The following is a 23406-nucleotide window of genomic DNA, read 5'->3' on the forward strand; positions in this document are numbered from 1 at the left end:
CAGTCCTAAATGGCTCTCGGCTGGGGTCTCCTCGGCGAGGCCGATAGATCCTGGAGGCTGGTTAAATCCGGTGTAGGCATAGTTAAGCGAGCAGTTAAGTTCACTTAACTATGCAAGTCTGGTTCGTCCATTGGGGAATTCCCAAGAGGCCCGATTACGGTGGGAAGCAGCTGTGAATCGTGGCCTATATTTAACACATTTAAAATTCTGTTTTTATTACTTTCCTAAATTTTGCATTTGGAATTGTATTTCAGGAGAATGAAGTCAGTAGATTAGAAGATATTATCGCACATTTGAGATCCCATAAATGTGAAGATCAGACAACAAGTCCATCCACAGATCGATATCATGAGCAAATAGAACAACTTCGCCACAGCATTCATGAAATATTGCATGGGAGAGAAGAGTTGGAGCATGAAGTTGAGGAATTGAACAAGGTATCCCATAAACACAGCCAAAAGTAAGAAAAATATTAGTAATACTATGTATTATTGCCAGCACTCTGCATTTGCCTCAAATTTGTTTCATTTCGGACAAGCATTTTAGAAATAACAGGATTGATTCTTAGAATTTCAAATATTCTCAGAAATAATAACATGTTTATAAGAAATGGGAACAGGTGTAGACCATGTAGCCGCAGGTACTTGCTCTACGATTCACTACGATCATAGCTGATGATCTGCCTCAATTTCTCTTTCATGTCTGCTCCCTATATCCCTTGATTCCCTGAGAGGTCAAAGATCTCTCAATTTTGAATACACTCCAATTGGAGCTTCCATAATACAATAGGAAGAGAATTCCAAAGATTCCAATGCTGAGTGAAGAAATTTCTCTTTGTATCTGTCCTAAATGATGCCCTAATCTTCAACCCCTTGTTCTAGATTCTCCAGCTAGGAGAAACAGCCTCTGTGGCTATCCTGTGGAGCTCCTTCACAATCTTGTATATTTTATTGAGATCATCCCTTATCTTCAAAACTCCAAAGAGTATAAAGTCAATTTATTCAACATCTCATCATTCACAACCCCAGGAGCCAGTTGTAGTGAACTTCTGCGGTACTGCTTAGGAGGAAATATATCTTTACTTAGATGTGGAGACCAAAACTGAACACTGGTCTCACCTAAGCTCAAATCGTTATAGCATGACTTCCTTTTTTTGTACACCAACCCCTTGCAATAAAGGCCAACTTGTCATTTGTGTTCTTAATTTTGTACCTGGATTCCTTGTATAAGGATACCCAAGTCTCTTTGAACATAAAGATTTAAATGTTTTACACCTTTTAAAAAATGTTCTGCTTTTCTATTCTTACTACCAAAGTGAGCAACTTCATACTTCCCCTCATTATGCTTCATCAACCACTTTATGGGCCACTCATTTAACCTGTCTATATCTCTGAGATCTCTTTTGTGTTCTCCTCACACTTACGTTTCCACATTGCTTTGTATCATAAGGTTGAAGGGGTGATTAAAGATACTAAATAAAATGTAAATGGCGCCACAGTCCCAGAGGACCATAGGCTGCTGCCCCCTTTGAGAGAGAGCTGACTGGTGGTGATTTAATATGAGGATCACCACACCTCAGGCGAGGGGCAGGGTTGAGAAGGCAAGGCCTTCGTGAATAACCTCAGCCAGTATGAGAATTGAACCCATGCTGTTGGCATCGCTCCGCATCACGAACCAGCTGTCCAGCCAACTGAGCGAATCAACCCGCAAAAGGACAAAACGTACAATATGGAGGGTCACATTCAGAATCTTCAGAATTATAAAAGTACTAATCTGTAAATTTGCCTTCAAAGTAGATGCAATAGGGGAAATTCCTTTAATTTCGGCTCGACAATTTAATTAATTTTAAATGCTAAACATTATGGGGTTGAATTTTTCCTGATCACTTGCGGTAAATTTTCCAAGGTATCCACAGAAACCCAGGTGAAACATTTACACTATTTTGTTCGGGCCTTCCTGGATCTTGCATCCAGGGAAAATGTAATTTCTATTGCTGTTTTAAGAAAATAAGATCAGTGGTGCGAAATCAGATCTCTTCAGGTGCTGCATGAGCCATCTCTGTCATTTATTATCTGTATGGATTTAAATGTGTTATTCTCAAAACATCAAATATTTGTTTTTACTGTGCTAAATGTATTTCAAAATCAGTCAGACAGTGCTCTAAATAGGACGGTTATATTATTCCTGAGCTGAGCACACTGCTCCTGAAAATCCTGTGTTGTGCCATCTCTGTGAATGTTATATCATGTATCAGAGTCTGTTGGACCAACACCAAATGAGACACTGGTCAAGTTAACTTCTTGAATTCAGCTGTGGATAGTTGCGGTATTATGTTATTGTAGAATGCAAGTTACTGTGGTGTTAACATGCATTTTAATTTTCCATAATTCCCATTGTTTTCGTTCAGCATTAGCAAAGTAATGAAGATATATATTTATTCACTTTAGTATGCATGGAGAACTCTGGAAAGGAAATTCAGACTGGCAGGTCTGTAGTTTCCTAGGTTATCCTTTGCCCCTTTCTTAAACAACGGCATCACATTTACAATCCTCCAGTCCCTTGGGACTAATCCTGTGTTCAGAGAGACCTGGAAAATTTAGACCGGCTCCACCATATGCCTTACCTCTCTCAGCAATCTAGGATGCATCCCAACTGGGCCTGGCGACCTCTCTACCTGGAGTGCTGCCAGCCTTTTAAGCACCTTTTCTTTATCACCATGCTGCTCAGTTGCTCAACACCCACATTTTCAATTGGGCCATTGTCACCATCTTCTCATTTGGTAAAGACAGAAGCAAAGTACTCATTTAGTACCACAGTCATACCCTCCGCATCAGTGAGCAGTTTGCCCTGCTTGTCCCTTATGGGGCCCACTCTATCCTTCACAAATCTTTTACCATTAATATGCTTAAAAGAACATTTGCTATTTGTTTTAGCACAGCCTGCAATCCTTTCCTCATGCTTCCTCTTCCTTCTTTATTCCAGCTGCAGCCTCTTTCCTACATTTGAGATACTCTCCCTGATTTTTATTGCTATTTTTATTCCGGCATGCATCATATGACTTTTTCTTCCTTGTTTTATCATCAATATCCTTATTGATCCAAGGTACTCTAGCTTTGGATACCCCATATTTATTTCTCATGGGTATCCTATTCATCTCCTTTAAAAGTCTCCCATTTTTCATCCACTGTTTTATCCACCAAAATGCATTTCCAAGCAACCTGCTCCGCTTCAACGTTTAGACCCCTAAAATTTGCCCTTTTCCAGTCTCGGTACCTATCCAGATGGAAGGTCTTGTTTACGGTCAACTTATAACCTCCGCACAGGCGTACGTTTTTGTGGGTTTCAGTAACGAGACTATCGGCTCTGCCCGACCAACAGACTGCACCGGTCGGATGATACCGAGGCCTTCCAATCGGTTGACTCCATCCTCTGCTTTCCCCAGCAGCAATAGGGAACTGGGCGGGCCCACGAGTATTTTATCTTGGCCATGAACGCATTAATGTTGCCCAAGCCTTCCTAGAAGGCTTCAAGGTACTTTTCCTAGACTTTGTAAATTCTTCCGGTGCCCATCCAGAAGCTCTGTTACCAATTCAACCAGAGGCATAATCGCCAGTCAAGACCTAGCAGACTTGGTCTGAGGCCCCGCAGTACTATTAACGGCAGCCTAACATACTGCTACCCATAAATAAATGGAATTATTGTTGCGCCTGCTATGGCTAGGGGTGTGTGTGTGTCCATTTAGGTCACTAGCCTTGCCTCGGTGTCTCGCAAACCAAACTCCAGTCCTGAGTCTCTCAATGGCCTTCCTATTACTGAAACTGCGACCCCTATGTCCAATTCCATCTCTAATGGGTGGCCTTTCACCTGCACAGTAATCCTGATATGGGCGGTCTGTAGTGCTGCAATGCAATTGCATACATTGCTTGACATCACTTGTTCTAAGTGGAGGGTCCTGGCTCTGGGCTGGTTGACCTGTGGTTTCTATTTCTGGGGTTTCGCCGTACACCTTGGATCATCCACCATGTCCCATCTGGCTATAGCAAACCTTGGCCAACTGGACTGATCTCGACAGTGTTCGGACCAGGGTGGGGTTATAGGGTTCTCCGAGTGCTGTTTGCCAGCATGGGGGGGGGGGGGGGGGGGGGCATCCTCCGCTGTTTACCTCCTCCGCTGTTTACCTCCTCCGCTGTTTACCTCCATCCCTGACGTCCCCTGGAGTTCCTGAACTCCTTTCTCTGCGCTCTCCTGTGAGAAGGAAATCTCAACAGTCGTTTTTAGACCCAGCAACGACTCGACCAGAAAATTCCGCTGGGTCCCCATATTATTCACTCTGCATTAAAGACGGTCCCAACGCATCTTGGGGTGGGATGACCTATAGTCACAAAACTCCGCCAATTTGCACAATTGCGCCAAAAGCACGGTAATGGACTCCCTTGGAGTCCTCATGACAGTATTGAATCAGTACCTCTTGTGCGATAACTAGCTTGGGGTCATAGTGGTTTTGCCATGAGCACCAGTAACTTCAAATGTCTTGGAATCTGGGGACGTGAGGTAACTTAGGCTCTTTATGAAGCTGAAAGTGTGGGCCCCACAAATGGCCAGAAGAATCACCATCTGGCGATCACCCCCCCAACAATACTATTCGCCTTGAAAAAAAAGCACATATGTTCCGTCTACTGAGTCTAGTCCTCTACACACACATCAAATGCATCAAGTCTGCCAAAGAGCAGCATTTTCAAATGGTGCAAACATATTTCTTTGTGAAGAGAGGTGGTCGTGCTCCAAATGGTTAGCAGCACCGATGATAGGTCTGCTTTATCCTCATCGCCAATTTAGAAGTTATGGAGGAGTCCGGAAAGGAGAGTCAAAAAATGGTTTATTTCCAAAAGGAAAGTATTCACAAGTACCAGACCCAGTTGGGGCTATTTGGCGGCTCAGCTCCTACATGGCCCGGCTTTTGTGGTACTGAATTAACTAGCCCGCTGACGGGCCTCTGCCCCTCAGTGGGGGAGCTCGTAACTCCTCGAGGCTCACGGGGAGATTAATCAGATTGTCCATGTGGGTCTCGTGGGGTTTATAACATTCACATTAATAACTTTTAATTGAGAAGTAATTAAAACATTGCGGTCCCTTTTTCTTAGAAGCTTTTTAGATGGACATATAAATCTGCTCATGAGTGAACTTGATATCGAAAAATCCCTCAAGAGACATGCTGATGTTGTTGATGAAATTGAATGTTTGGAGATAACTCTCTCAAAACGGAGAGCAGAACTGCGCGAAGCAAACAGACTATTGTTGGAGGCTGAGGTTGACCTCAAAAGTACAAGGGAAAAGGCAAGTGTGCTTCAAGTTAGCATTTGTACTTAAAAACACTTCACACAAAGGTTCAATATATATTTAATTAACTGAGAAGGGACTGAAATAAATGTGCTTCCTCCAAGATCACAACAAAAGACAGCATGATAAGATATCTCTCGGTTGTTGAATAATAAACCTTTGAAGCAGTATCCTAACCAAATTGCAGCATTTCCAGTGGATTAGGAAGGGAATACCTTGCTGCAAGTTCTCTTATATTTACAAACCTACTGCAATTTTAAAAATGTAATTTGTATAGTACTTTTTCCTTGGTTAGATTAAAGCTAATGTTTTATTTCAATTGAAAGTTAAAATACTTCACCTTGATTTAACACATTTTTGACTCGGATTGTGAGAAATGCCATAATTCCTAACCAATGTCATGGGTGTTGGAACGACCAATACCATGTAGAACTTTAGGTGCGAGTAATGCAGTATTGCAGTTGGTAAGGGGTGAGAAAAATGCTCTGTTCTTGAAAAGACAGCAGATATAATTTTGAGTACGTGATGGTGGAAGGAAATTGGACTCCCTGCATATTGATAAATTTGACAATAGTAATAGTAGTCAGAGTTCCCTTTCGCACTTAATCAGAAAATGTAACCCAGTATATCTTATTTACTGTTTAAAGCCAAAAGATTTACTTTGACTGCTATGGCCGTAAGCTAAATAAAAAGAATAAGGGCCGGGATTCTCCGAACCCCCGCCGGGTCGGCGAACCCCCGGGGGGGAGGCGCGAATCCCGCCCCGACGCCAGCTGCCCTATTCTCGGGGACCGGCGGGATTCCCGCCCCGCCGGTCGGGGGCCGTTGACAGCGGCCCACCCGGCAATTCTCCGGGCCCCGATGGGCCGAGTTTTGGCCAGTCCTGCCGGCGTGAATTACTCGCCCCACGCACGGCGGGACCTGGCAGGTAAGTGTGAGGGGGGCAGCCCTGGGGGATCTGACCCCGGGGGGGCCCCCCACGGTGGCCTGGCCCGCGATCAGGTCCTACCGATCCTGCGGGCAGGCTGTTCCGTGGGGGCCTTCTTTCCTCCGTGCCTGGGCCCTGTAGGGCTCTGCCATATTGCCCGGGGGCCGGCGCGGAGAAGAGAACTCCCCGCGCATGTGCGGAAATACACCGGCCGGTCGCGCATGTGCAGAAATACGTCTGCTGATCCGCGCATGCGCAAGATCACGCCGGCCGTACCGCACATGCGCAAACTCGCGCCAGCCCTTCGCCGTCGGCTGCAGCGGCGCCAATCACTCCGACGTCAACCTAGCCCCTGAAAATTTGGAGAATTCCTCACGTTTGGGGGCTGTTTACGACGGAGTGGTTGGTGCCGGTTTTTCCGTCGGCGTGGGGACTTAGTCCCCAGATGGAAGAATCCCGCCCAAGGTGCCAAGTGTTCTTTTTATTAAAAAGTTAATTGCGATTAATTTCCTCATTTAAAAATTTTAATCTTTGTTAATCATGGGTTAAATCATGTTTAATTGATAACAGTTAATGTATTCATTCACAGTTTTTAAAATACTGTTGTTATTATCATCAAAAAAGCTCCAGCAATAAAACCCTGTTTACATGCCATAAGATAGTGATTTAAAATGTTGTACACACAGATTCCAGTGGTAATAAATTTGCATGGCTGATCCAAAGACATAGGCACCAGCAGTGACCTTTTGGCCCGAATATCCCATTTTGTGCTGTTAAGTTCCATGTCATTGATTATGTATTTACAGTTTATTTTCCTTAATTCAGTAAAATGTCTCTTTGCCTTTTAAGTATCTGAATCAATTTTTTGAGAATATTACTATTAAAGTTACAACGGCAAATCTACTGTTTATTTTGCGAAGTTGCACAGACTATTTTGTACAGATTATCAGATTATTACAGGGGCTGGTTTAGCACAGTGGGCTAAACAGCTGGCTTGTAATGCAAAACAAGGCCAGCAGCGCGGGTTCAATTCCCGTACCGGCCTCCCCGAACAGGTGCCGGAATGTGGCGACTAGGGGCTTTTCACAGTAACTTCATTGCAGCCTACTTGTGACAATAACCGATTTTCATTTCATTATTTTTTTATATATGATTTATCATTCTGGCAGACAAAAGAAACTGTCCAGTGGTATGATGACGCCAGGAAACGCTTGGTAGACACTGAGAAAGATGCAGAAGAGTTGGAACAAAGAGCACAGGAGACTGCAGTTAAATTAGTTGAGGCTGATCAGCAACTCAGGTACTGAATGAAGTTCCAAGCTGAACACAGTTTTTAATAATTTAAGCTGATTGCATATGGTACTGGTGCAGTAGTGAATGATCGAGCAGAAAATGTTTGCCAACGGTAGAGAGCTTTAAGCTTAAGTCTCTTATTCCAGCATGGCTGAATCATTCACCTTTGCGATTAAATGCAGAAGGAGCAGGGCAGCACGGTGGCACAGTGGTTAGCATTGCTGTCTCACGGCGCAGAGGTCCCAGGTTCGATCCCGGCTCTGGGTCACTGTCTGGGAGGAGTTTGTACATTCTCCCTGTGTTTGCATGGGTTCGCCCCCACAACCCAAAGATGTGCAGGGTAGATGGATTGGCCATGCTAAATTGCCCCTTAATTAGAAAAAATGAATTGGGTATTCTAAATTTTTTTAAAAATTTAAATGCAGAAGGAGCCAATTTCATAGTTCTGGTATTCCAAACATTTGGGACGGTTCAGTTTAAAAAAATTAAGCCTCTGAATGCCAAATCGTCATCTAAATGACTTCAAAATCTTTTGTTGGTTCCATCTAGCTAAATAATGCAATGTGTTGGTGTATCTAACATGCCCAGAATGATCGCATGCATGTCTTCTACAAGCATTTTTTCCATAGAAAAAATTAAAGACAGTCTATAGCCGGGAATTTCCCCGTTCCCCGCGGCATGTTTTGCGGAGGTGGCGGGGACCTTCTGGTCCCGCCTTTGTCAACGGGGTTTCCTGTTCTATGCACCCTCTGCTGCCGGGAAACCCACCGAGGGGGTTCGCCACCAGTGGGACCAGAGGTCCCCGCCAGCGAGAGCGGCCAGAAAGATTTGGCCTACAATAGCAGAGCATCAAACCATTGGAGACATTTTAGATTCCTTTGAATTCTTTGATTCGCTGAGCATTTTCATAAACGTACAATTGAGGCACTTGAGCAGAACTAATATTCCCCAGCACTGCTACGGATGATTCGAATAGACATCTCAGAAGATTCCTGTCACTATTGTAATCCTGCCCTCTACCGTCGTGGCCCCATTAGGATTGAATATGTCAGAAATGGAAATGTCTTGATTGTATTTTTCAAACATCAAGCATGCAAGTAGATGTCGTTCTAAGTCAAATCTATACCTGGCCTAATCTAGTACTGGAAGTTGTCACTATGTGGGGAATATTTGATTCTTCATTAGGTTGCACTTAGAACTGTTTGTAGTAATAATAAAATGTGATCTTTCGCAGACGAATGAAGACTGACTTGAAAGATCTTGAGCAATGTAAAGCAGAACAGGGGAATATTCTAAAAGAAATGAGCAAAGAGTTATCTACAAGGGATTCAGAATACCAGGCACTTGCCCAGAAAAAGGGAAACCTAACTGACAGGCAAGTGGATAGTAACTGTTCGATACAATTCTTTTTGCCCTACAGTTTTGAATGAATTTTGCTCACGGTCAATATTCTAGTATGTCTAACAACTTTTTTTTTAGTAGTCTAGGCCTGTAGTCTGTATCCGAATTGTCTGAGTCAGAGCTAGTTTGTAACTTCACTTTCCAGTGAGCTGGCACCAATGGTACCCTGCCCCCTAACATTAACTATTGCACAGTAGAGATGATTAAGCATGGAATGTTCCCTGCTCTAATCGTTTCTCTGAAGAGAGGGAGGAAGATTAGCTTTTAATGTGCAGGACTATTGAAAGAAGTTAATGTTTGTCTTGTATGGTGTGTAGAGTGAGATACAAATAACAAGGGAAAGAATGATAATCTGAAGAGATTTTGTGAGATTTTCTCCTCCAGCACTACCCATCGCCTGATAGTTAAAGAATGATCAATATATTTTTTCTTTAAAAGGAAGACCATAGAATCATAGAATTTACAGGGCAGAAGGAGGCCATTCGGCCCATCGAGTCTGCACCAGTCCTTTGAAAGAGCACGCACCTCCACCCCATTCCCGTAACCCCACCTAATCTTTTTGGACACAAAGGGCAATTTAGCATGGCCAATCCACCTAACCTGTGCATCTATGGACTGTGGGAGGAAACCAGAACACCCGGAGGGAACTCACGCAGCCACAGGGAGGACTTGCAGACTCCGCACAGACAGTGGCCCAAGCCGGGAATCGAACCTGGGACTCTGGAGCTGTGAAGCAACAGTGCTAACCATTGTGCTAATTAGATACAAATTATAACAATTGCTCTGTAGTTTTGCATAAATGGAACTTGAAATTTAACCTCTTTTACAACATATAGGACAGTAATAATGAACCTTACAAAGAGGGTAGGGTTCTTATACGAGGAATAAGCTTCATTAAAGTTGCTGGTATGGCTGATGTAATATATTTTATCTTCCATAAACTATAATACACCAGAATTTATTAATTTTCCTTTCAATATTTAGCCTAGAAAAACTGCAAACAGAGATCCAACTGGCAGAGAACAAAGAAAAACAGCACCTGGAAACACTGAGCGAAACAGCAACATTGTTACATGACAAAAAGAGTGAATTGGAAAGTCTAAATATTAAGGTAATTTCAGAAAATGTCACTGAATTAAATTAATTCTGTTGAAAGGATAGTTCATCTTGTTGAAGTTGAGTTTAACCAAGGTAATAGATGTTACTACATTAGAAATAACAAATTTAGTTTCTGCTGTTGAAGAATTGAGCAAGATGCATTCAGTTTGGAATATTCTGAAATATTAAATATCACCTCCAACAATCTCTTCTTTGGGCTGGATTGTCATTTTAGCAGCAAATAACAGGAGTCAGGAACTTACCTGACTCTACACACTCTGGTAAAGTGTATTGAAAGGCTCCATTTTCGCATCAGGAATGGGTGCATGTCGGAGTCCAGTCTGCCTCCCCTGGAAACATGAGGAGCTGGCGACAGGGTCTGCCTGGTGCCGAGGTGGCCTGGTTAAAAGGCTCGCTTTGACAAAGAGTCATCCAGACTCGAAACGTTAGCTCCCTTTTCTCTCCACAGATGCTGTCAGATCTGCTGACATTGTCCAGTATCTTCTATTTTTGTTTCAGAGTCCAGGATCCGCAGTAATTTGCTTTTATCCCCATGTATGCCAATCCGTGCCCCACCCAATCCTAATGATCTCTCCAAGGCAACCCATGCCCCTCCACCCTTTCCAGTGACCCCTCAAACTCTCCATGCCAACTCCTAGCACATTCATCCAATATGCACTCTGTAAGAACCAATGAATTCTAAAGTAAGAATGACAGTGGGAAAAGCTTAAAAGCAGCTCTTCATATCTTTCTTTTAAAATCTGCTGTTACTGCAACCCTATAAAAGTATCAACCAACCAAACCTTTAAAGTATCAATTGCAGAAGCTACCAGAACTTGGCATTACTTTATCTTATGTAAATAAACATTGAGCCACTGATAAAATAGATCTAAGAAAAGAAAACTGTTGGTTAAATAATATTCTGAGAGCCCAGACTGTTAAAACATTTTCCAGATCATTAAAGTAGCAATAGCAGGAACTACAATCAATTGACGTCCCTTAATGTTGTGTATAGACATTGAGCCATCTATGGAAAAAAGCTGTAAATCAAGCAGTATTTTTCCTTGTGCGTACCTGTCTGGACTTTCAGCCAAGCTTGCATAAAGTGGTGTGGTTGAGAACCCAGACTTACATTAGTCTGTTGAAACAGATACATACGAGGGAAAATATTAATTTATTGACAGTTTCCTTTTCTTAGATGCATTTTGTCAATTGCTCAATATTTATTTATACAAGATAAAGAGATGTCAAGTGCGGGGGTAGCTTCTGCAATTGATACTTTAAAGGTTTGGTTGATTGACACTTGTATAGGGTTGTAGTATAAGCAGTTTTTTAAAAAAGGTTATGATCGTCTGTTTTTTAAGCTTTTCCACGCATGTCATTGTTATAGGGTTCATTGGTACTGGGTGAATGGGCATTGAAGTGCTAGCATTGGAACAGAGGGTATGAGCGATGATTGGGGTAGTTGGAGGTGCATGGTTTGGCATAGAGGGTATGAGGAGCCATTGGGTGTAGGTGGAAGGTATAAGTAGACATGAGGTGCACGGGCAAGCCTTTTTGAAGTTATTTTTCCAAAGAATCATTTGCCAAGGCTATGATTCACGACACCGCTGAGGGGCTGTGAACAACGAGTCACTCGGAAGCTGACCCAAATCCATGAAAATGTGGAGGGGCTTGGTCGGAGATGCCTACCCCTGCAATAGAGCCGGCTCGCTTGTGCTCTTCTCCCACACTGGGGAAAATTAGGAGAGCCGGAAATGGCTGTCTGATCCACAAAATTGGGCCGTCTTCCATTTTTCCCTGACTCTGTGAAAATCTAGCACTTTGTGTCTGATAACAGACCAACATAATCAAAAACTTGAATATTGGTGACCAGGTGGCCTCTCAACCAGGGCATTCTGTATGGTGTAGGGAGATTCTGAAGAGAAACTTAACTTTAAAAGTTGACATGGCAAAGAATTAAAGAACACAAAATGAATACTGTTAGTACAGCCAAAAGATCCATTACAATACCACTAATTTTAATCTTAAATCGAAGACCAATTTTAATTGCTCAGCACATGTACAGCATTGAAATTGTGACTTCTATTCTTTCCCCATCAGGTTGAGGGATCGCAGAAAGAGTTAATGCTGTTGGACAGGTGTTCAGGCAAAAGGAAAGAAGAGCTCCACTTTTTTCAGAATGATATTGAAAAGAAAAAAGCAAGCCTATTGGAAGTTCTACGTGCTGTTGAGGCAGAGGTGATTGACAAGCAGCGCCAAGTTCGGGTCAGTACATTTATGTAAAATATATTCTGCTGAAAATGTTCAATATTGTTTTAAAACCTTGTTTTATATCAAAATAAGATTTTTGAATTTACTCAGCTTTGACAAAGAGTCATTGGACTCGAAACGTTAGCTCTTTTCTCTCTCTACAGATGCTGCCAGACCTGCTGAGATCTTCCAGCATTTTCTTTTCGGTTTCAGATTCCAGCATCCGCAGTAATTTGCTTTTATTTTGAATTTACTGGCAGGAAGCCCCTAATTAAATGGTTAAAAAGACGAAAGACATTCCAAGGACTTGAAATCACAATCAAAGTTGGCTGCATAATTGCATCACTCTATCTTCTAAGGCCATAAAATGGAGTTAAACCGCCTTGAAAGCCTCACCAGGAATGATTGCTTTGAAGCAGTACAAATATTCCATTAGCAAAGCATCCAGACAGTCACCTGGGTTCTCAACTAATTAGCAATAAACCATTAGACATAATCGCTTGGACAGTGGGACCCTGGCGGCTGAGAGATGAATCTCCAGCATGATCTAATCAAGTGACAACAGGAATACACTGGCCATGACCATATTTGGGTCACTGTAGTTGGAAAGAGAGGGCCATATGACAAATCGGCTATCCTTTGGGTGTTTAAACAACTGTGTTTTCTGCATAACAAGCAAACTGAAGCACAGAAGCAGCACAATCCTGAATGTGATTTGTGTGTCTTTTCTCTCTTTTTTGGCAATGTATGTGCTGCAGACAGATTTTAAAAATAATTCAACCCCTCGGCTACTGTCTTTAGAATAAAGGATAAATAATATTCCTACATCTTTAAAGTGCCTCAACGCCGACCCATAAGGACCTCCAAGGTCAGGCTGAAGGCAATCAAGTCATCAAACCTCAAAGTGTGTATGCCTCCTTTTGGAAGGACCACAAAGAGTCCAACATGAGTTTGTTGAGTCAAACAGAAAGTAACTTTTATTTACAACAATATTTACACTGCGCCAGTAGTTCACTACTGGTTCTCTCCAACTCATATTCCCCAAGATCCAAGGGATAACCAATTGTCCCTACCCAGTAGGGTCCGGGCAGGTTACAACACCCCTTAACATTACAGGACTTTAAATTGCTTAAATCTATTCCTCCCACTCTAATCTATTTTTATTATTTATCTTAGGCCAGGTCGAGTACCATAAAGACTATCCTCTTTTGATCAAAAATCTCAAGAAAACTTGTCTGTGTGCATCTTTTACAGCCACAGCACATAAAAAATTAAACACTCCCTGAATTGGCAAGTGTACCTTTTTTAAAAAACAGTTGTTGAGTCAAACAAGGAGTGAGAAAAGAGGGGAGCCATTCCAGCCCCCCTCACCTGATTGTAACAATACACATAAATCATCCTGAAGTAGGATCTCAGGTAAAATTTTATGCATGAGAAATTTACCTCACTCTGCTTGCCTTCATTTGTTTCTTCTGAGAAAGCCTCAATGGGAGGTACTGTTTTATCTTTTAAATCTGTTAACAACTTTTGTTTGAATCATGGTTACATGGAGAATTTCTTCCCCAACTGCCCTTTTGTTACATGTTCAATATTGCATGTATTCCAGAATTTCTCCATTTACGTCAGACTGGCCTGCGCTGATATTGAGCCATCCATCCTGGGAAAGCCCTCAATTTACTGTTACGAACATGACTTTTGTAAGATGGTTATGCTTTGAACTGTCTCCCTTAATCAAGGGAAAATGGAAGAGTTTGGAGACAAACCCATGTGATCTCATAAAATCTGCCCAGAGGCAAGCGCATGTGACCTGATTGCTATGCAGACAGGCCCAGTCAAAACATATTGAAAGTAAGGTGCAAGTTCTAACATCTGGACACAGAAGAGGAGGCAGCCGTTCTTGCAGCATGCAGACTCTCATAGTCAGACAGAAAAAATTGGGGAAGCAGACCCACAACAGGTTCTGCTATACCAAGCAGAGAGAAAAAGGATTGTTTTCTGATTAACCTCCAAGCAGAGTGCTAGTGAGAACTGATCTCCTCTTCAGAGAAATTATGCTCAAGGAGAGTTAAAGACCAAAGAGTCACTAGTAGGTGCCTTGCTACAGAAAATCCATTTGAGTATGCTCAGAAGATTCAGTGAAGGGGACTTTGTTTAAACGGACACACAGGGATTCACACTGGTGGGGCAAAGAGATCCTGTTAAATCTGGGAGGAGCTTGGGGATTTAAACACAAGCTTATATTTTTATCGAGAATTCAGTGTGAATGTGTTGGGGGGATTTGGTCGTATAACGAGCTTAATAGGGAATACCTTTCCGTAGCTCAATGTATTAGTTGTCTATTAAATAATGTTTAATTGATTTGTTTTGTCACAATTATAAAGTCATAAGCATGTAATCTTGTGCCATTCTTTGCATTGGTCACTGGGAATTCATGCCTCTTTTTAAATGGTAATGACCTCTTAAGGGGATCATAACGCTAGAGTCGGCATAGTCCCAGGTGACCATAGGCTGCTTTCCCCTTTTGAGGGGGAGAGCTGACTGGTGGTGGTTTAATCGGAGGATCACCACACCTCAGGCGAGGGGCAAAGTTGAGAAGGCGGGGCCTTCATGAGTAACCTCAGCCGGTACAGGAATTGAACCCACGCTGCTGGCCTTGCTCTGTATTACAATCCAGCTGTCTAGCCCACTCAACTAAATCAGCCCCCGCTACAGAGTGCATAACACTACTGAGTGCACAGAACCTTTCCAATAACTAGTGTGCTTCCCTCTAACCAACTGCCCTAGATCAGGGGCGAAATTCTCCGGAAACGGCGCGATGTCCGTCGACTGGCGCCCAAAACGGCGCAAATCAGACGGGCATCGCGCCGCCCCAAAGGTGCGGAATGCTCCACATCTTTGGGGGCCGAGCCCCAACCTTAAGGCGCCGGATGAATTTCCGCTCCGCCAGCTGGCGGAAAAGGCCTTTGGTGCCCCGCCAGCTGGCACGGAAATGACATCTCCGGGCGGCGCATGCGCGGGAGCGTCAGCGGCCGCTGACAGCATTCCCACGCATGTGCAGTGTAGGGAGTCTCTTCTGCCTCCGCCATGGTGGAGACCGTGGCGGAGGCGGAAGGGAAAGAGTGCCCCCACGGCACAGGCCCGCCCGCGGATCGGTGGGCCCCGATCGCGGGCCAGGCCACCGTGGGGGCACCCCCCGGGGCCAGATCGCCCTGCGCCCCCCCCCCCCCCCCAGGACCCCGGAGCCCGCCCGCGCCGCCTTGTCCTGCCGGTAAGGTAGGTGGTTTAATTTACGCCGGCGGGACAGGCATTTTAGCAGCGGGACTTCGGCCCATCCGGGCCGGAGAATCGCGCGGGGGGGCCCGTCAACCGGCGCGGCGCGATTCCCGCCCCTGCCGAATCTCGGGTGCCGGAGACTTCAGCAACCAGCGGGGGCGGGATTCACGCCAGCCCCCGGCGATTCTCCGACCCGGCGGGGGGTCGGAGAATTTCACCCCAGGTTCTAGGCAAGACTAAAGTACTAGTTTCCATTAAAATGAATGGAGCTCTTCCAGATGAGGCTTATTCATTTGGAGATGAGATCCTAAGACCTCAAAACTTCGCAAGTTTTATAATGGGCTGGAGAAAATCCTTTCCAAACGAAATATTAGGACATCTGCTCTCTCTGGTCCTACTTTCTCTGTAACAGTATGTATGCCAACTAAAAGTCAGTGTTCCTTGTCAAAGGTTACGTCCAAAATGTGAACTTTTCTAATCTTTCCAGATGGGCTCATTTATCTGCTGTGTATTTCCTGCATTTTTTGTTTCTATAGTTATATATGCGTCAAAACATTTGAATATTTTCACAGAATAGTTAAAGAAGTTCTATTTTACAGGAACTGAAGACTTTGCTTGAAGAGATGAGTGCTCAAAAAGGAGAACTAAATGCTCAGATCAGTGAGAAGAATTCACAACTTTTCTTGTCAAAACAGGAAGTGATGAATGAGGAAGTAAGACTTCAGAGCATGCGAGCGCAAATTATCAAGCAAAAGACAGGTTGGTTTTCTGAAAATTGCAAACCTCCATATTTCTAAAAATTGCAAATCATATTTCAGAACATTTTCTAACTTGAAAACGGTGTTGCATAATGTTTTCTTGACAAGGTCCCTCATGGTAGACTAGTACAAAAGGTGAAGTCACACGGGATCAGGGGTGAGTGGCAAGGTGGATACAGAACTGGCTAGGTCATAGAAGGCAGAGGGTAGCAATGGAAGGATGCTTTTCTAATTGGAGGACTGTGACCAGTGGTGTTCCACAGGGATCAGTGCTGGGACCTTTGCTGTTCGTAGTATATATAAATGATTTGGAGGAAAATGTAACTGGTCTGATTAGTAAGTTTGCAGACGACACAAAGGTTGGTGGAATTGCGGATAGCGATGAGGACTGTCGGAGGATACAGCAGGATTTAGATTTGTTGGAGACTTGGGTGGAGAGATGGCAGATGGAGTTTAATCCGGACACTAAATGTGAGGTAATTCATTTTGGAAGGTCTAATGCAGGTAGGGAATATACAATGAATGGTAGAACCCTCAAAAGTATTGAAAGTCAAAGAGATCTAGGAGTACAGGTCCACAGGTCACTGAAAGGGGCAACACAGGTGGAGAAGGTAGTCAAGAAGGCATACGGCATGCTTGCCTTCATTGGCCGGGGCATTGAGTATAAGAATTGGCAAGTCATGTTGCAGCTGTATAGAACCTTAGTTAGGCCACACTTGGAGTATAGTGTTCAATTCTGGTCGCCACACTACCAGAAGGATGTGGAGGCTTTAGAGCGGGTGCAGAAGAGATTTACCAGGATGTTGCCTGGTATGGAGGGCAATAGCTATGAGGAGCGGTTGAATAAACTCGGTTTGTTCTCACTGGAACGAAGGAGGTTGAGGGGCGACCTGATAGAGGTCTACAAAATTATGAGGGGCATAGACAGAGTGGATAGTCAGAGGCTTTTCCCCAGGGTAGAGGGGTCAATTACTAGGGGGCATAGGTTTAAGGTGAGAGGGGCAAGGTTTAGAGTAGATGTACGAGGCAAGTTTTTTCCGCAGAGGGTAGTGGGTGCCTGGAACTCGCTACCGGAGGAGGTGGTGGAAGCAGGGACGATAGTGACATTTAAGGGGCATCTTGACAAATATATGAATAGGATGGGAATAGAGGGATACGGACCCAGGAAGTGTAGAAGATTGTAGTTTAGTCGGGCAGCATGGTCGGCACGGGCTTGGAGGGCCGAAGGGCTTGTTCCTGTGCTGTACATTTCTTTGTTCTTTGTTCTTTGGTTCTTCTAGGATTTTTAAAAATGATGAACAATGGGCGTGATTCTCCGGAAAGATTTCTAAGTGTGGAAGCGAGCGGGAACTGCTGCGAGCTTCCCGGCACTCGGCCCAGCAAGGCCGGCAACGCTATTCAACGTTAATTGGTCCACTTGACGAGGCCCCATGGGCTTCTTGCCGCAAATTAAGGCTCGCCAACCTATTTGCAGGCATCGCGCTCGCCAGCCCCCCGTTAACAAAGTCGAGAAGTACTTAAGCAGTGCTTGCTCAGCCAACCCCAGCCAGTTCACAACAATGGCGCCCAGGAGACCGGCCCCAAGATTTGTGGATGCAGATCTGGGGAGGCTCCTAGATGCAGTGGTGGCCAGGAGAGATGTATTCTCCAAAGGGTGCCGGCAGGTCAGCCACAGGGCAGCCAGTGCTGCCTGTGACGAGGTGGCAACAGCTGTGAGCTCCGGGAGTGTGACTAGGTGGACTGGCCTCCAATGCCGGAAATAGGTCAACAGTCAACGACCTACGCCGGGCAGCGTGAGTGAGTAGACACCAACGCCTCCCCACCCCCAGACCTATCCGCTGTCACGTGAGCACCCAACCCTTCCTCCAGCCATCGGCCCTGGCCCATCCCGGGTGGCACCCTCTCCAGCCTCCCATGAGACCACCTCAGAGGGGAGCTCCAAGGAAGAAACGATTGAGGCGTCTCAGCTGTGATCCCCGCCCACCACCAGCGCAGGTACATGCACCCATGCTGACCTTGATGAGGCTCTGCGGGACATGTCCCATTCTCAGATGGGAATGGCCTAGACGCTGCGGAGCTTGTCCCAGTTGCAGGTGTGCATTGCCGAGGCTCTGCAGAGCATGTCCCAGTCACTGAGGAGCATCACCAAGGGTGTCGATATGATGGTGCAGACCATGGGGAGCCTTCAGAGCTGGCAGAGCCAGGTGAAGCAGTGGCAGCCCGGGCTCGAACCAGCTACCCTCCGTCCCAAAGTGTACCCCAGGGCCCTCTGTGCACCGACCAGGAAGGGGGGGGTGGCTGTTCCAACCCAGACCCGTCCCATGGAGTGGCGATAGTGGCTAGCATCTCCCCTGTGTTCCACTCCTCTGATGAGGCCACGTCTCACATTCAGCACCCAGAACAGGGTGGCACAGCTTTGCACCAAGTGCGCCGGATCCCTCTGGCCCCAGAGGGATCGAAGACCATGGGGCGACGTGAGCAGCTGGCTCCCTCTACCTCTGACGTGCATCCTGGGAACACACCTAGATGTAGCAGTAGAGCTAGGAAGGCAAAACACATCCAGGGTCACTGAGAGCACGGAGGGGGAGGCAATATCAGGAGAGTGCAGAAGAGATTTACCAGAATGTTGCCTGGTATGGAGGGCATAAGCTATGAGGAGCGATTGAATAAACTTGGTTTGTTCTCACTGGAACGAAGGAGGTTGAGGGGCGACCTGATAGAGGTATACAAAATTATGAGGGGCATAGACAGAGTGGATAGTCAAGAGGCTTTTCCCCAGGGTAGAGGGGTCAATTACTAGGGGGCATAGGTTTAAGGTGAGAGGGGCAAGGTTTAGAGTAGATGTACGAGGCAAGTTTTTTACGCAGAGGGTAGTGGGTGCCTGGAACTCGCTACCGGAGGAGGTAGTGGAAGCAGGGACGATAGGGACATTTAAGGGGCATCTTGACAAATATATGAATAGGATGGGAATAGAAGGATACGGACCCAGGAAGTGTAGAAGATTGTAGTTTAGTCGGGCAGCATGGTCGGCAGGGGCTTGGAGGGCCGAAGGGCCTGTTCCTGTGCTGTACATTTCTTTGTTCTTTGTTCTTTGTAGTGGGGAATTGTAAAACACAATAAACGCATACATGCACAACCAGTATGACACCTCTGTCACTTTCGTCTGCAGCGCGGGCCAACCTGCGAACCCTTCCCTCTGAACTCTTTGCCCACCTCACCAGGCAACCCGGGCACACCGCATGCAGGTAGTGGATGTGAGCGAGCACTCAACGATCAGGCAGGGGTCAGACGATGGCATTAATAGAGGAGCACTGGTGCTCAGCTCTCTGCGGGTTATCATCACCCCCTGCCCTTGACAGTGATCCGCTGACAGTGTCGACACAGTCCGAGGACCCTGGCGTGATGTAACACATATCATGGGAAGTTGGTAGATGGGGGTGGGTACGGTATCGATGACAGACCAGGCCACGTCCTTTGTGAAGCGGACAAATATGAGGGTCTCCGTGGCCCTCCAGGCTGGCCAGACCCTCTCCGCTGTCGCCTGTCCTGCAGCCTCGGGCTGGTCCTCCAGTTCCTCCCTGGGCTCGTCCTCCACCTCTGCTAGCCCGGCGCCACCTCATCATCCTCGTCCTCCTCCCTGGAGGGGGCCACATGTTCCTCATCACCAATCTCCATCTTGTTGCCCCGCTGCTGTGCGAGGTTGTGGAAGACACAGCAGTCAAAACAAAGCGGCCGACCCTCCGGGGATGTACTGAAGTGCACCACCAGAGCAGTCGAGGTATCGGAACCGCATTTTGAGGAGTCCGATGCATTGCTCAATCACAGTCCGGGTATCATTAGCCAGGTCCTCAGCAGGGTACCCCTGATCCTCCAAGAGCCAGCCGCCCCTCCTGGGGTGGTGCTCGATGAGCCAGGGATGACCGACTTCCCCAGGATGTAGCTGTTGTGGACGCTCCCTGGGAAGCGTGCACACCCATGCATGATCTACACGAGCTGCATGTTGAGGGAGTGGAACCCTTTCTGTTAACGTAGGATACTCCCAGATGGCCCGGTCAATACAAGGCAACATGCATGCCATCTATTAGCCCATGGACCTGGGGCATACCGGCGATGGCGGAGAAACCTGCTGCCCAGGCATCTTGCTGGGCTTGGTCAATTTCAAAGTTAATATAGTTTTCCGTCCGGGCAAATGGCATCCGTGATCTGGAGGATGCACCTGTGGGCAGTGAGATGTCACACATGTCCCTGGATTGATCGCAAGTTGTAATGGTTCAGGCCTGTGGTGACCTTGATGGCTACTGGGAGCGGGTGTCTTCCTCCTTCCTCGATGTGGTGCCAAGTCCGTGAGGACTCGGCACAGGGGTCGCACGTCTCCTTGTTCAGGCAGAGCCTCCCGTGGCACCCGCTGTCCGTCATCTGTTCAAATGACCAGCGATGCCTGTACACCCTGGGCCGTCGCGGGCCTCCTCTTGGATCTCTCCCTGGGCTGGTGGACGGCTGGATCCTCAAGGTGTGGGGTGGGGTCCGGCACATGGTCTGCCGCATCGAGCATCTGCAATAGCTGCTGCTGCCGCCGTCTCCAGGCAAGTTCTGCAGAGTCCAAAATCCCTGCCGTAGCATTCAATATCGTATGACATTGGGAGAGGGGGTTAGACTGACAAACAGTGGTGGCTCCCACCCCGGGACCCTCCATTTCCTCATTGATTCCTCACCACACTCGGAAATGCCCTGCCCATGCACTCTCCAGGCCACAGCGGGCTCCCCTCACAGGTTCCCAGACTCTGTACCCCGGACACCCGCTCATACCATCACCTGGACCTGGCACTGGTCCCCATCCCCCCCCCCCCCCCCCCGGCCAAGGCACTCTCCGGCCTTGGACATGTCATCAGAGCTGTGTCCCATCCCCTGTTCGGATGTTGGCTGCTGTGTGTGTGGTATTGCCTCCTGCAGTGTTCAGGCAGTGTCCAGGCATCACTGCCTGATTGGGATGCTAGGCAATGACTCCCACTTGTTACATGGCCCGCCCACCCACGGGAATCCACTTGAGTGGATTAGCAATTGCCTATTAGCTACAGTCTTCAGCCACATTGCCAGAGGCCTCGGCTGTCGGTGAGGACAGGCGGGCAGGGACAAGGGTTAGCCCTGGAATGTACACACGATCCAGGGGTTGTCATGGTTGTGCCGCTACAGCGAGATTCCGATTTTGCCTATGGGAGTGGGTCGGTTGCATCGCAAACTGTTTGGCGCCTGCTGCGTGGTTCTTGTTTTCAGCCTCTCCCGCTATTCACCGACCTCGTTTCGCTCGAGTGGGAGCGCAACGAGGCCAGAGAATCACGCCCAATATATCGAGAAGTAAACCTAAGTAAAACAGTAAGTTCTCTGTTTGCCAAAATGACTTGGCAAACACATTGTTTCAGTTTGAATTTAAAATTAATAACTATTTAGTTCTTGCAATTTTTCTAACTTAGCCAATATATGGGGGAGATTTTTGTCTATGATTTGTAGCTTATACATTGTACTGAAAGGGAAGTTGCTTTTTAATACATGTTTATCTACAATACTCATTCCCAGTGAGCCATCTATGAGAATTGACCAACAGTTATCAGTTATCAATAAGATATTAGTTTTGAGAATGTGTAGAAGAAGCAATTGTTGTGTTATGTTACCTCTCATAGCCTTGATATGTTTCTGGTCTTAATTTGTCACCCACCTCCATTCCATAACCAGATTAACTGTGAAGATAACTTTGTATTGGACAATTGCTGTTTTATTTCACCATGTTCACAGAAAGGAATAGTTTTACTTTTTCAGTGGTTTCACGGTCAGGTAACAGAGGCAGCTTTGTTTTCCATGCTTTTTATTGAGACCAATTGTAAGTGGGAATGCAGAATTAGTACAGCATGTCATTGTCATTTAGGTCTTACTGTTTGTTAATCAATAATACATGTATTATGAGATGGTAGATAATTAAAACCTAACTTCAACTTTAAGCCAGTCTAAATAAATGAATGTTCCTTTGTTGTACCTTTTTCTTTTTGTAATTTTGTCTCGATCAAAAGCAGATTTTGTTTCCTAATCTTTTTTCCATAGAGCTGAAACATGTTCTAGAAATGGTGCAATTAGAAAATGATGAACTCTTGGAATTGAAACAGCACCATGAGCTGAAAATGAAGGAACTGGAGAGGACAGAAGCTGCGCTACGGGAGGTCTGTAATTTATAGAATCGTAGAATTCCTACAGTGAGAAGGAGGTCATTCGGCCCATCGGATCTGCACCAACCTTCTGAAAGAACACTCTGCCTAGGCCCGCTTTCCACCCTATCCCAGTAACCCCATAATCTGCACATCTTTGTGACACTAAGGAAAAACCTTTTAGCATGGCCAATCCACCTAACCTGCACATCTTTGGACTGTGGAAGGAAGCTGGAGCACCCAAAGGAAACCCACACAAACTCCATACTAGTCACCCAAGGCTGGAATTGAACCCAGTCCCTGGCACTGCCACTGTGCCACCCATGGTGTAACAAAATACAATGTAATGTAATCTTCAAGGGGCTATGGTAAATTAATTATTCCTGACACTACATTTGAATACGCATATGATATTGCTACATATACATATAAGGACCAATACAATCCCCTGAATGGAAGGTTATTTTGGCAATTATGGGCAGGGCATTCAATGTTCACAACGCTAACCTCTAGGGAATGTTCTGCACTTTTCCTACAGCCTGAAAAACAATATTCGCATCTACTCATTGCTTTCAGTCCATTTCATATCCACACAGCCACTATTCTTTTAATAATTGCATGGCCTTCATTTTTGCTAACAAGACCATTATCTGATACTTTATCAACTACCATATACACAACATCACCATGATGGGCACACCAACCAACCCGCTCTGTTGCTTCATCAAAAATGAAGAAATATTGATTGATTGAGTGAATGGGCAATAATGTGGCAAATGGATTTCAATAGAGGCAAATGAGAGATCTTCCACTTTGGGCCTATTAAGGATAGAACAGGTAACTTACTAAATGGTGAAAACAGTGGGCATCCAAA

The 23406-nt window shown here is 45.7% G+C and overlaps 1 protein-coding gene across 3 annotated transcripts in view; it reads left to right on the forward strand.

Moving 5' to 3' along the window:
- Positions 1-23406, forward strand: part of cntrl (centriolin) — a 202457-nt gene that overhangs the window by 122863 nt on the left and 56188 nt on the right. For all 3 annotated transcript variants that reach the window (XM_072488558.1, XM_072488560.1, XM_072488559.1), the window contains 8 exons: positions 255-460; positions 5142-5334; positions 7435-7565; positions 8793-8933; positions 9944-10070; positions 12161-12325; positions 16183-16342; positions 22432-22547. In XM_072488558.1, coding sequence (XP_072344659.1) covers positions 255-460; positions 5142-5334; positions 7435-7565; positions 8793-8933; positions 9944-10070; positions 12161-12325; positions 16183-16342; positions 22432-22547 — 1239 coding nt within the window. The remainder of the gene's footprint in view (positions 1-254; positions 461-5141; positions 5335-7434; positions 7566-8792; positions 8934-9943; positions 10071-12160; positions 12326-16182; positions 16343-22431; positions 22548-23406) is intronic.

Source organism: Scyliorhinus torazame, chromosome 22 (genome assembly GCF_047496885.1).
Source record: "Scyliorhinus torazame isolate Kashiwa2021f chromosome 22, sScyTor2.1, whole genome shotgun sequence".
NCBI classification, from domain to species: Eukaryota; Metazoa; Chordata; class Chondrichthyes; order Carcharhiniformes; family Scyliorhinidae; genus Scyliorhinus; species Scyliorhinus torazame.